The following is a 14,207-nucleotide window of genomic DNA, read 5'->3' on the forward strand; positions in this document are numbered from 1 at the left end:
GGAATTAGGCTGATGTTGGCCTCATAAAAAGAGTTTGGGAGACTCCCATCTTTTTGGATTTTTTGGAATAGTCTGTGAAGGATAGGGGTTAGCTCTTCCTTAAATGCTTTGTAGAATTCTCCTGTGAAACCATCTGGTCCAGGGCTTTTGTGTGTTGGGAGTTTTTTGATTACTGCTTCAATTTCTTTTGTTGTTATTGGTCTGTTCAGGCTTTCTGCTTCTTTTTCATTGAGTTTTGGAAGATCATATTTTTCTAGAAATTTGTCCATTTCACCTAGGTTTTCAAATTTCTTGGCATACAGTTCTTTGTAGTAATTTCTTACAATCCTTTGTATTTCTGTGGTATCTGTTGTAATCTCTCCTCTTTCATTTCTGATTGTGTTTATTTGGGTCTTCTCTCTTTTTTTCTTGACGAGTCTGTTTAAAGGCTTGTTGATTTTGTTTATCTTTTCAAAGAACCAGCTTTTGGATTCCTTGATCCTTAGAATTGTGCTTTTAGTCTCTATGTCACTTAATTCTGCTCTGATCTTGGTTATTTCCTTCCTTCTGCTTGCTCTGGGCTGTCTTTGTTATTGTTCCTCAAGTTCTTGTAGATGTAGGGTTAGGTTGTTTGTTTGGAATGTTTCTAACTTTTTTAGGTGGGCCTGTATCGCTATGAACTTCCCTCTCAGGACTGCCTTGGCTGTGTCCCATAAGTTTTGGGTTATTGTGAATTTGCTTTCATTTGTTTCCAGAAACCTTTTGATTTCTTCCCTAATTTCATTCTTGACCCATTCATTGTTTAATAGCATGCTATTTAAGCTCCATGATTTTGAGTGTTTTGGGGTTTTTTCCCCTGGGGTTGGTTTCTAGCTTCAGTCCCTTGTGGTCCAAGAAAATGCTTGGTATGATTTCAATTTTCTTGAAATTCTTGAGGCTTGTTTTGTGTCCTATCATGTGGTCTATCTTTGAAAATGTTCCGTGTACATTTGAAAAGAATGTATACTTAGGTTCTTTTGGATGGAGGGCTCTGTATATATCAGTAAAGTCCATTTCATCAAAGGTATTGTTCAATGCCACAATATCTTTGTTGATATTTTGTTTGGAAGATCTGTCCATTTTTTATAGTGGGGTGTTAAAATCTCCCACTATAATTGTGTTGCTATCCATATCTTTCTTGAAGTCCTCTAAGATTTTCTTTATGTATTTGGGTGCTCCTATGTTGGGTGCAAATATATTTACAATATTTATGTCTTCTTGGTGGATTCTTCCCTTGAGTATTATGAAGTGACCTTCTGGGCCTCTCTTTATGGACCTTTTTTGGAAGTCTATTTTGTCTGATATGAGTATTGCTACTCCGGCTTTTTTTTCCTGTCCATTTGCTTGGAAGATTTGTTTCCAGCCCTTCACTTTCAGCCTGTGTAGGTCTTTTATCCTGAGGTGGATCTCTTGTAGACAGCAGATATGTGGGTCATTTTTTCTTATCCATTCAGCTATTCTATGTCTTTTGATTGGAGCATTTAATCCATTTACGTTTAAGGTTATTATTGATAGGTACTTATTCATTGTCTTTTATGTACGTGTGTTCTCTCTCTCTCTCTCTTTTCCTTCCCTTCTTTAAAGCAGTTCCTTTAGAATCTCTTGCAGAGCTGGTTTGGTGGAGGTGTATTCCTTTAGACTTCTTTTGTCTGGGAAGCTTCTTATTTGGCCTTCTATCTTGATGGAGAGCCTTGCTGGATATAGTAGCCTTGGTTGCAGCCCTCTGGTTCTCATTACCTGGAGTATTTCTTGCCATTCTCTTCTGGCTTGAAGTGTTTCCATTGAGAAGTCAGCTGTTAGCCTTATTGGGGCTCCCTTGTATGTTACTTCCTTTTTCTCCCTTGCTGCCTTTAAGATTCTCTCTTTGTCTTGAAATTTTGCCATTTTAATTATGATGTGTCTTGAGGTGGGCCTCTTTGGGTTCCTCTTGATTGGGACTCTCTGTGTTTCCTGGATTTGTGTGACTTTTTCTTTCATCAAATTAGGGAAGTTCTCCTTCATTACTTTTTTGACTAGGTTTTCGATCCCTTGTTCTTCTTCTTCTCCTTCTGGTATCCCTATTATACAGATATTATTACATTTCATATTGTCTTGCATTTCTCTTAATCCCTCTTTATTCTTTCTGAGCCTCTTTTCCTTTTCTTGCTCTTTCTGGGTGCTGTTTTCTACTTTGTCCTCCTGCTCGCTTATCTGATCTTCTGCTTCATCAATCCTGCTTTTCATTCCTTCTACTGTGTTCTTCAGTTCAGAGATTGTATTCTTCATTTCCTCTTGACCTTTGTTGAGAGTTTCTATCTCCTTTTTCATGTTTATATAGTTTGTAGTGAGATTGATGTAGTTTCCCTCTAATTTCTGATAGCTCATTGTGAGTTCATTGAACTTTCTGATAATCATTGTTTTGAACTCACTATCTGATAGTTGAGTTGCCTCTATTTCATTTAGCATTTTTCCTGAGGCTTCCTCAATTCCCTTCAATTGGGGGTTGTTTCTTTGTTTTCTCATTGTTTGTGGGTTTCTTCTTGTTTCTTAAATTGATCTGTTCTGGTTCCCTGTAATTATGGTGTGAACTTCTGTGGTAGAATACTTGTGAGATTCAGTGGTGCAATCTCCTTCATGTATCCTGGTGTTCACAGCTTCCCCCTACTCTTTTTTTTGTGATCAGTTGGCGGAGTAAGGCGAAATGATTTAATACAACAAGACAGTGTATATGATATTTACATTAGCAGCCAGTAGAGAAGAGGTGGGTTATCCTTTGGCTCCTTATAGTGTTAACCGTGATCCTCCACCCCACTATCCACGTTTTAGAAAGGATGGAAAGAGGGTAAGACTCTTATTGGGGACGAGAGGATTGTTAGTTGGATCTAGAAAGTTGTGAGGCTGTGGGAGGTCAGATTCTAAGGTAGGGTTGGATTAAAGATTAGTATAGAGGAGTAGTGTGTAAAAGAATAGAGACAACCCCCCACAATAGTATAGTTTAAGAAGTTGCAAAGTGGGCTGAGATCAGGTAGGGGTATTGAGTAGTATTTACAATTGTATGGACTAGGTCTTAGTAATAGTAATAGTAAAGTGACAGTCTTGTGGCAGAATCGATGAGATCTAGATAAGGAGAATAAAGAGTATAGAACCTTGAGAGGTGTATTAATGGAACACAGATGAAGGATAGTAAATTATCAACAGACTGTGACTGAGATACCAGGGGGAACCTATCAAATGACAGTATAACCAGCCAAGCAAAGAAGATTATAGAAAAAGAAAAAGAATACCAAAATATTATTAAAATAAAAAATGTCGGAAAAGTGAGAAAAAGATAATACAAATTTACAGTAACTTGCAAGATAAAAAAAGGAAAGAAAAGCAGAAGATGGAGTGCAGGAGAGATAAATTTGGATTGGAAAGAATGTTATTAGGATGAATGGAAGAGAAACATAAGGGATTGCGAGATATAAAAATAGTAAGAATTGAAAAATAAAATGTCACTTAAAACACAAGATAAAATCAATCATCCAACAACAGCCACAAAAAACAAACCAAACCAAACAAAATTTTAAAAAAAAAAAGCCCCTCTTGTTGGTTTCTAACTGGCCAGACCAGCTTTTCTGATCTTGCTGGCTTCAGCTGGCTGAGGGACCTTTGAAATGCTTCTCTCTCTTCCCAGCCAGATCTCAGCAAGTCTCTCAGGAACCCTGGGCACTCCCGAGCACACTCGCTCTCCGGAGCTCACTGCCACGTTCTTCCAGACTCCGGGTCCCTGCAGGGTTCCAGCTCTATGATCTCAGGAGGCACCCACCACGTTTTGGGATTCACTGAGCCTTCTTTGGGAGTTGTAAAAGGGTGTGCCCCTCCACTGAACTTTTGAGATTTGGGCTATAGGAAGGCACTAAGCGCTGCTTCCCTTCCGGGATCACAGCTTGCGAGTCAAGATTCCCGATGGGGTGCGCACTTCCCCAGATCAGAACTGCTGGCTCCCAAGACCTGAAAGCGCCTGAGCCCTTCCCGGCTCTGTGTCCTCCACTGATCCACACTTCCACCAGGCTATGGGTGTGGGCACATTTCCCGGCTGCCCCTGGTCGGGCTAGCTGGAAATTTTTGAGTTTCAGGCTATAGGAAGGCACTAAGCGCTGCGTCCCTTCGGGATCACAGCGCAAGAGTCAAGAATTCCTGATGCGGCGCGCACTTCCCCAGATCAGAACTGCTGACTCCCAAGACCTGAAAGCGCCCGAGCCCTTCCCGGCTCTGGGTTTTCCACAGATCCTCACTTCCACTGGGCTAGGGGTGCGGGCGCTCTTCCAGGCTGCCCCTGGTCATGCTGGCTGGAGGCCCTCACTTCTCCCAGGTCTCTGGGTGGGTGTTCATAGTCCCTGGGTGATTCCCTCCCAGTCCAGCTGGCCAATCTGTGCCTTCAAGCAACAAGCTCTCCCCTGGAGTTGCTCAACCCCTGTATCCAGGGGAGGGAGCAGCGACTCCCCTCTCCCGGGAGCCCTGAGGCAGACCTGGGAGCACCAGGCCTGGGGACTGCACACCCCTAGTCCCCACGCTGATCCCTAGGTCCCTTTTGTCCTGAAGCAGTCTCCTTATTGTCTGGTTTTTCAATGATTGCAATAATTTTTGATGTCCTGCTTTCAAAAGTGATTTGGTAACCTACTCCACTTGCTCTGCTTCTCCATGGAACCACCAGTTTCCCTCCTCTTCACAGAAGCCGAGAAACACGCTGCCTAGAGCAAAGCCGCCATCTTCCCAAGAGAATCAATATCTGTTTTCAAAGGCTGTCTAATGACTTGAGAAAGCAATGGTGAATTACTCAGTGACAAACACACTCTTAGCCTAGTATAACACAAGTAACTTAAGATTTCTATCTGCATATCAAGTCTTTGAAGTAAGAAGATAGTGCAGAATGGTTATTTATGATGCTGTACTAATGATTGATAGTTTTCTCCATTATTCACTAACCATCATATTCTCTATTATGCAGAATATTTATTAGTTTTCCAATTATAAAACATAAAACATCATTATTGAGGGTGATTCTTATGGAAAGTTTCATCTTTCCTTTGTTAAGGATATTGTCACAAAGCAGACATGTTTTGGCACAAGTGTTGATCTTTCTCCATCTGACTCGGGGAACTGTAGCAGCACCGTTCAACCTGAAGTTGGTGGGCATGAAGCATCCCTTAAAATTCAGAACCCAGATTTGAGCAGGAGTGACAAGTGTTATTGCCGCTTTACCTTCAAAGAAGGCTCCGGGAAGAGAGACCATAGAGTGTTAAGAGCATATGGTGAACTCCGTGAGAGTATCTACTCAGCTCTGAAAACTAATGAAAATGTCCTCAAAAAGATAGAGAATTGTTCCAATGAGAACATTTTTGCCTATGGACAGGAAGCAATAGAAGGATATATCAATTTAGGAATGCCTCTCAAGTGCCTACCAGAAGGTTCTAAGCTTGAAATATCAGTTGGTCAGAGAAAGGGGAACCAGAAGGAAGGTGATCAGATATTACGCCACAATGAAAATCCCAGCATCGAGTGTGTTCTTTTTCACGTGGTTACTGGGAAGAGGAGAAAGACGATTGTTAATGACATGGCTCTTCATGAAAAGGCAAGTACACTTTGTATCTATGCCTTGAATAGGTAAGACTCTAGGAGAAGCCCTGTGCAAAGATGGCTGATTTTTGTCTGACCTGGATGAATTTGAGAGGAAACTCATAGAAAATCAGACAAACATTCATGGAAAACGTGACAGTCCACAGTGGAGGGTATGGCTGGAAAAACCTTAGAACTGGACATTTCTAAAAAGTCATCAGTCAGGAATCGTATCCCCCTAAAAACTGAACAGAAGAATGATAATGGCACGGGTGAAATCAGTCCCTACGATGTGATGCCAAGGCAGAATCAGGTCCACCAGCCAGAGAACGATGGAGAGTCTGAAGGTGTAGAACACGACCAAGAACATGTTCTGCCACCTTGAAGTCTAGAGAATGATTTGGAAGGTAAAAAAACACCAGTCCATTTCCAGAATCAAAAGGTATCACAGTGGGAGCAACAGAAAATGTGGGGAACAAAGTTCACGTGCTTGGGAAAGGCCCCGTCTGAGTATGGAATGTGCAATTAACTGGGATATCCAGGGGGAAGCAACTCAGCACTGGCTAAAGAACTGCACAGTGTTGAGCAACGTTATTATACCGCACAATCCATGTTTTAGTGAGGATGCGCTCTGGATGAGAAATTATTTTGAGGAGGAACAGAAGAAAACCAACCTGCTGCCATCCCTAAAATTCAAAATATATAAAAAGTGCTTTGCCAAAGTAACTAAAAATTCTGTCAGTTGCAACCTGTGAACATCTTACTGGACTTAGTAAGTCAGTTGGGTTCATGAGATGGGAAAATAATGGCATCACAGGCAACGCTACTTGCTTCGTCTTCAATGATGGTTATATCTTCACTTGTCCACATGTTGTACACATGATGGTTGGAGAAGACACACATCCAAGTCTGGCCAGATATAATAAGCAAATGTGCAAAAGTAACCTTCACTTACAAAGATTTCTGTCCCCCTGCTGAGGAATGGTTTTCCCTCGAGCCAGGTGTTGAAGTGTCTGCTGGAGATCTAGATTATGCCATTTTAAAACTAAGAGAAAATGGAAATGGATTCCCTCCAGGACTAGTTGGCCACATTTCCTTCCTGCCACCTAGAGGTTTGATTTATATAATCAGTCACCCAGAAGGCCAGAGGAAGGAAATAGATGGATGTGCTGTGATTTCTCTAAGAGACTGTGAAGGGAGGTACTCCCAGCTCCATCAACATAAGGTGGGAGTGGTGGGACTACAAGCTGCCACTCAGGATATTTACTCCATGTTCACCCCAAGAAGTTTCCCACCAGAGGCTTATGTGAATAGAACTGACATATTGAGGTATGATACTTGCTTTACGAGTAGGTCCTCTGGCTCCCCAGTGTTTAATGCAGATGGCAAAGTGGTTGCTGTGCACTCCTTTGGGCAGTTTTATGTAAGTGAGGGTAAGGGGCATGCCTTTATTGAATTTGGCTATTCTGTGGATTCATTTCTTTGTGATCTCAAACAGATGACAGAGCCCTTGTATAAAGTGTTAACTGGAGAGAAATATGAGAACCTCAATCAAGAGGAAAATAACAAACAAGAGTGGTCACTTCAAAATGATCAGATAAAACCCATGAAACATTAGGGAAAAAATAAGTCCTGGTCAGGTGGCTGAGCTGGTGGAAGTGTCGTCCTGTACACCAAGAGTCTGTGGGTTTGATCCTCAGTCAGGGCACATACCTGAGTCACATGTTGGATTCCTGGCTGTGTCACATATGGGAGGCAACGGATTGATGTTTCTCACACCAATGTTTCTCTCTCCCCTCTCCCTTTGCTCTGTCTCTCTCTCCCCACTCCTCAAATTCAATAAACATATAATAATATGGGGATTAGAATGAAAATATGTCAATAATTTTGAGTATCTGGAATGGCTTCTTTAAAGTTTACTGAATATGCTTTCTTATTTAGAAAACAGAGAATTATGTGGGTGTGCAGAATATATATTAGAGCTGAACTAAATACTGATTTCCTTTGCTCATTGGCTTATTTTTTTATGTGAAACAATCTCAAACCTCACATATAATACTTAGCTTCCTTTTTTGCATACAAAGAATTTGGCACTTGGCATAAGGTGTAGCCACCAGCTGCACCATGGGAATCCAGTCTCCTTCCTGTGGCCTGCAAGGTGCTTAGTGCCAAGGGCACAGGCAAGCACCCCGTGAAGCACATTTCATTTCTAGGGTGCACCCTCTGTCCCCAGAGATGTGAGGCAACTTCCACAGCACCACTCCCTACCACCTCTTGCCTCTCCTTTTTCACGTCTACAGATTCTACAAGGGGACAATGGCAAGTCCCCTTTTACAGTAACTTGTGCACTGCCTCTGTGTGTGTGCATTGGTACCAGTCAACTGCGCCCCTTGAGGAAGATTTAAGGAATAACTGGGACTTGAAAAAACTCAGTTTTCACTTTTTTCTAACTTTTTTCATCCTATTTTTACATTCATGCTCTTAAGGTTTGCTCTGTGCAAACCCCACCCACCACCTGGAGTGGAGCAGTGACTGTACTTCTCAGTGGGTAACTCACATTAGGTCAAGTTAGGAAAGTTTCCCCTCCAGTCCACCTACATCGTCAACTTGCACGCACACATCTACTTTGCCCTGAGGTAGGAAAGGAGTTGTCACCGTCCTCACGGAGCAAGTCTGTTCTCCCCATCTTGACCAGCTTTTCAAACAGGTCACCCAGTGCTGAAGGGATCTGCCCTGTTCGGGTTCTTAAACCACAAGGTGTTTGTCTGAAGCCCCAGGAGGGCGCGCCTTTGGCCGTCCGTTGGGAGACGCCCGACTCCGGAGTCCTCCCTGGGGACCTTCGAGTTCCGCATCTAGCAACGCGCCCCCCGGACCCCAGGAGCAGGGGCGCGGGGCTCCTCCTCCGGCTGCCGGAGTCTGTGTGCATCGGCCCCTCGGACAAGCTGACTCACTTGCCTGTGGGGAAGTGGGGAGGCGAAGTGGGGGTCCCCAGGTCCCAGCAGACCCCACACAGCAGGAGCTGTGGGGCCATTTGGTCCCCTGGAAGCGGGTGGGGCGCGGGGCACGGAAGGACGCCCACGGGACTCGAACAGCTGCCTCTGTCCAGTCTGGGCGGCGTTCCGCAGCGGCCGCCAGGTCAAAGCCGGGATACTTGTCCCACTGTCACCCACCTGGAAGCGTCTGAGGGCAGCGACCGCGGAGCACGAACCACCCAGGGGTGGCGGGGACTCGCTATTCGCCCCGAAGCTCCTGAAGCTGAACCCGCGGCTCCTACTCAGCGCCGGCCCGCGCACTCACAGCCCGGGAAACTCACTGGTCACTCGGCTCCTCCCACACCTGTCCAGTGCTTCCCCAGCTCCAGGGGGCGGCGACAGCGGACGCAGAGGGTTGGGGAAGGGTCGGCAGGTCAGGGTTTCTCCACCTGTGTCGGGGAAAGCGGAAGCCAGCAGAGCACCGAGCACGGGATGAGTGGGTGGGTGGCAAATGGCGGGCACCGAGGATCTCAGAACAGCTGGGCCGGGGCTCTTCCCGGATCCTTGCTTCCCCTTGGCCAGCCCTCTAGTCCTTTCCCACCGAGCCCCTCTGGGGCCGCAATGTCGCCAGCTAAAGGCCAGAAGGGGTGCGCTGTCTGGAGCGCGGGATTTTCCACTTCTTGCCAGGACATAAATTCATGAGACAGCCCGCTCAGCGCGGTCTCTGAAGCTCCTGCCACTCCCAGGGCGGCGGCTGCTGGCAAGGTCGAGGGCAGATTCTCGGCTTCTGAGAGTGGCTCTTCTGCATTCCACTCGGACCTGGAGCTCTTGGGGGTGGTTGGCCTGGAGGTTTAGGGTGTGTCGGGCGGGGAGGAGGGAAGCAGAAGCCCCTTCCCATTGTGGACAGCACCCCGCACCTGGAATGTCACTTGGAGACAGTCTAGGCAGCTGTTCCAATGGATGTTTTGTGAGCAGCTCCGGGGCGGGAGGGGGGCTGTGTTACAAGAGCGACCTCCAGGACCTCCAGGACACCACTCTAGACCTACTGGATGGTGATGGTGAAGGGTGAGACCCTGTAACTTCCAAGTCCACAGAGGGTAGGTAATTCACGGGCACAGTCTAAGTTTAATCTGAGCCAAGCTCCTTCCTTTACAAATGAGAAAACTGGCATGCCCCCCGTGGGGAGTAGGGACAGGGTTGTTGGGGGAAAGATATCCCCTGCTTGTTTTTTGTGGTTGTGGGCTGGGGGTGGGGGTTGTTCTCTGCCCTTACGTAGTTTCCACCATTGCTGCCCTGGCCCTTCTCAGCTGAATACTTCAGGGGAGCCCTCTGCCTATGACCCAAAGTTCTGTTTCCTTGAAATCTCAGCTCTCTTTCCTCCAAACAGGAATTCCACCCCCTCTGCCTTGCTGCCCCTCCTTGCATGCTGGCCTGGAACCTCTCAGGGCAGTCACCTCCAGTACCACAGAGTGAATTTCACGTGGGACTGTCCCTAACTGCGTAATGTTCAGTCCCTTGCCAACCAAGGTTTCATTTGTGTTGCCCATTTTGTCTTCCTTTGTTTCCAGTCAGGAGGGTAAGTCCAGATCCTCTCACTCCATTTGGCCAGAAATCCAGGATGATACCTGTTTCAATGTTCTTGTTCTGTCCAGGTGTCACTTCTGGGCCTGTTTCTGTTCATTCATTGATTGCTCTCCTCATTAGCAGCAATATTTTCCTGCTTCTTTCTATGCTTGATCATTTTGGATTGTATAGCAAGCTTGGCTAATTTCATATTTGGGGGTGATTGCTGGAGATGCTCCTATTTCTCTCACTGTGCTTCCACTTTGCTCTCATGCACAGTTGCTGTCCTAGGAAACACTTGTGTCCTTGCAAGTCTTACTTTCCAGATCTGTCAGGAGGCACCAGAGCAGCCTTTGCTGGAAGGCTGCTTTTGTCCCGCTGTGGGGGCCACAGCTTTCTGAACGCTCTGCCTGGTAGTCTATGAATGATGAAGTTCTCTGGTGTGGCCTTGGGGCACAGAAACAATTCTCAGCCCTGTGTGAGCCACAGAGTTGTCCTGTGTTTCCCTTTGAGGGGGAGGGGTCCATCTCCTGGCTTCCAAGAGTGTCATCACTGTCCCACACTGACACAGACTTGGCTGGAATTTCTCGGGGAGCCCACCACAGGCCTCCAAGTCTTCATCTCTCTGTCTGGGTAGCTGCTGCTCTCCTCTCTCTCTAGTTCTCTGCCCCACAGACTCAAGCCTCCCAGCCCTCCCACAACTCTCAGCTTGTCTTCTCAACCCAGGGGAACTGTCAGGCGCTGTTGTGCTGCCCCTCCCAACACATGGACTGGAAACTCCGCCAAAGACATGTAGTCGTCCACAGGGCTTAGGTCAGTTGACTTCCCTCTCTCAGGGGTCAGAGATCATGGTTCTGAGCTGCCTGATGTCCAGTGTTTGAAAGCTGTGTGTCACTTCGTATATCTTGTCTTGTCGTGTTTTAGTCTTTTGGAGTGGGAGGACCAACCCAGTCCCTGTTTCTTCACCTGAGCCAGTAGTGGACGTGAGTGAGATTCTCTCAGGACTCATCATGAATCCCATGAAATGTGAAGAGAATGAGTTACTCGGTGCCACTGAAAATGACCAGTCCCCCAGACCTGAAGTCACAAAGGTATGCCTGCACTTTCCACCTTCTGCCTGGAACAGCACTCTCACCACAGTGCTGCACTGGGGCCCTCGGAGGGGTTAGTTCATAAACAATGGCAGTGGTAATGCCTTCTTGTGGTCTTCCAAATACATCTGGGGACATTATCCACTTAAGTGCTTCTGAAAAAGGAAATGATACTGTATGAATTTACCACACAAAAGGGCCTTGTACCAGGTGACTACTCAAGAGAATATACATTTAATGTCATTGGGGTCATAGACAGAGGTAAATAGTAACGGTGCTAATATTTACTGAGAAGTGACTGTGTACCTGGGATTATGCTTTTCACTTCCTGTGGGTTATCTTGTTTAACATTTAATGCAATTCTCTGTAGTAAATATTATTACCGCCCCTCTTTCACAAATGAAGAGAGTAACATACTGAACTTTATGAAAGTAACAAAAGTCATGGACTACAGAGCAAGGATTTTTGCACCCAGTCAGTCAGGACCCAGTTTTTGATGAGCTCTCTCTGCTACTGAAAATAGGCAAAACGGTAATATTAAGTTGAGGTAGACACAAGTGGTTTTAGAGAGAAGAATGCTTATTTGTTTCTATATGAATATGTACACTTGTTTGCACTTGAATATGTTTACCTGTTTGTACATCTAGCCAATCTTGTGATTTATCAAGTGTTTTATTATATTTCCTCAGTTTTCATAAAACTGTGTACATATAGAAACTAAACAGATACTTAATGGAAATTTTGGAAAGGGGATGTTTCAAGTGTCCAAAAGATACATTAAGTATGTCCAGCTGTACTAGTAAGGGAACAATGTAGACAGACTTAAAAACAGTCCAATTAGATGACAGTTCATCCATCCATCAGCAAACATTTGTAATACCACTACCACTGTGATGCTTTAGAGAGTCAGCTCCACAGTCCATCTTATTCACCAGTGGGGCGGATTGATGTGACTTATCTGAAGAGCAGCTTGGCCGTGGATTTGTTGTGAAATACATTTACAATCTTTATCTCAGTATTTCCACTGCTGGGAATCTGGCCTAGGGACATAATCAGATGGACAGACAGAAATGTTTTCAGTGTAGAAATGTTTGTCGTATTAGAGTAGTTAAACATTGGAGACAGTCTGAATATCCAGCAGTGGAAGAATAGATTAAAAGTTACTGCACACTGAAATATAATATGTCCCATCAAAATCTGTTTTCAAAGGTTGTGTGATGACTTGAGAAAGCAATGGTGGATTGCTCAGTGACAAATACACTCTTAGCCTAGTATAATGCAAGTAACTTAAGATTTCTATCTCCATATCCAGTCTTTGAAGGAAAAAGATAATGCAGAATGGGTATTTGTGGTGCTGGACTAATGATTGATAGTTTTCTCCATTATTCATCATCCATGGTATTTTCCAATTATTATGTAGAATATCTATTAGTTTTCCAGTTATAAAACATGAAACATCAGTATTGAGGGTGATTCTAAGTAACATTCTAATGTTATTCTAATACTCTAAGTAACAAACATTGATTAAGTCCTCAGGCATGTTCACCATTGAAAGAAGTGAAGCCTTCTGTATTCATATAGCTTGCTAGTGACATTCGTATGGCATACTATTCCTCTTTGTTCAACATAAATTTACTGTTCTAGGGAACTTTTGTCCAGGCACATGACACTTGCAAATATCTTTATTGTTTATTCTGACACATCCTCAAGGCCAATTACTGTTCAGTAGAAAACATCTAAGTACCACTTATTTCCCAAGACTTGAACCCTTACCTTCTTATATCCACCAGTCCTATGCTGTTACTTAGGGTTGACAGCTTCCAAACCAATCCTCCACATTCAAGTCCCAACTTAAACCATACTGCAAAATCTCAACAAATAACCCCACGTTGCTCTCCCCACCCCCCGAGACACTACCAAAATTCTGTCAAGTTATTGTGCTTCATGACTTCAGTAAGAAAGAAACTTGGGCTTGTTGTCAACAGGTTGTTTTGGTGATATTTCTGGGAGCCAGCATCTGACATTCTTGGAGACCCCAGCAAAACCCAGGCAGCCCAACATCCTCAATTCAGAATCAGTGTATTCTGAGGCCCCTTCATCCTTCTCTCCCCACGCTCTGAACTCAAGGTGGGGAAAGCACTCTTGCATTAGGTCAAACTCCAGTTTCTTTTTGTTGAGCTCTGCAAGTGCTGGGTTTATTTTCCCCTGGGAGTAAAGAACACTTTTTAGGGGTCTTTTTGATTATCTCATCAAAATTTTAAAAGCTCTTACACTTGGTGAAAATCTGCCTTCTTGGCAATACTGCATATACTGTCTCTATTCTCGTCACTTGTACTTGTGTAAAAGACAAGGTCAAGAGAACAAGCACAGTCTCCCCCAGTCTGTTTCTCAGACTGGTCTTGGGGACTAAGAAGTCCTGAAGGATGTTTCAGGCTGATAGGACTTTCTGAAAACAACATTCAGCTCCCCTGTTCAGCAAATGTCCAAAAAAGCAAAGACCTAAGTAGATGGGGTGGGGTGAGGTGGAGGAAAGGCTGAGATGGAAGGAGGATGCTATACCTGAAAGAGCCTGCTAGATATGAAAGTGAAAATAACACTGTTACCAGCAGAGAGGAAGTTCTGAAGGACAGGAAATCTCTTAATCCTCAACCCCACCCAGTGCCTTCGAAGCTGGTCTGAGCTAACTTGGTTGCTCTCCTGAGCAGTTCTAACAAGAACTGACCCAGTTTGGCTCTGCATTGGAGTCCTGGCTGCTGGTGACAGGAGAGGTGTGCCCTGGAGTGGGTAAGTGCAGAGTTTCTGGGGCGGTGGGATGCTCTGTTGGGCGGGCAGGGGCCTGGGAGTCTGTGTGGCTGGGAGAGAAGAGAGGTGGGTCCCATCCTTTTGGACTGTGTTGGACATTGCTGCCCACCTGCTGTCCCAAGACTGCACAGTTTTATTTCATGGCTACTTCTTGTCAGGCTCTGTGTATTGGGATGGATGAAGG

The 14,207-nt window shown here is 44.9% G+C and overlaps 2 protein-coding genes across 2 annotated transcripts in view; both read left to right on the plus strand.

The window, feature by feature from the left end:
* The window catches only part of LOC114500051 (protein FAM111A-like), a 68,094-nt gene that overhangs the window by 15,648 nt on the left and 38,239 nt on the right, over window positions 1–14,207 (plus strand). The window lies entirely within an intron of this gene.
* The window catches only part of FAM111B (family with sequence similarity 111 member B), a 29,830-nt gene continuing 25,579 nt past the window's right edge, over window positions 9,957–14,207 (plus strand). Inside the window, exon 1 of the mRNA XM_028515061.2 lies at window positions 9,957–10,183. Within this exon, the coding sequence (XP_028370862.2) occupies window positions 10,071–10,183 (113 nt within the window). The 5' untranslated portion in view covers window positions 9,957–10,070. The remainder of the gene's footprint in view (window positions 10,184–14,207) is intronic.

Source organism: Phyllostomus discolor, chromosome 6 (genome assembly GCF_004126475.2).
Source record: "Phyllostomus discolor isolate MPI-MPIP mPhyDis1 chromosome 6, mPhyDis1.pri.v3, whole genome shotgun sequence".
Taxonomy (NCBI): domain Eukaryota; kingdom Metazoa; phylum Chordata; class Mammalia; order Chiroptera; family Phyllostomidae; genus Phyllostomus; species Phyllostomus discolor.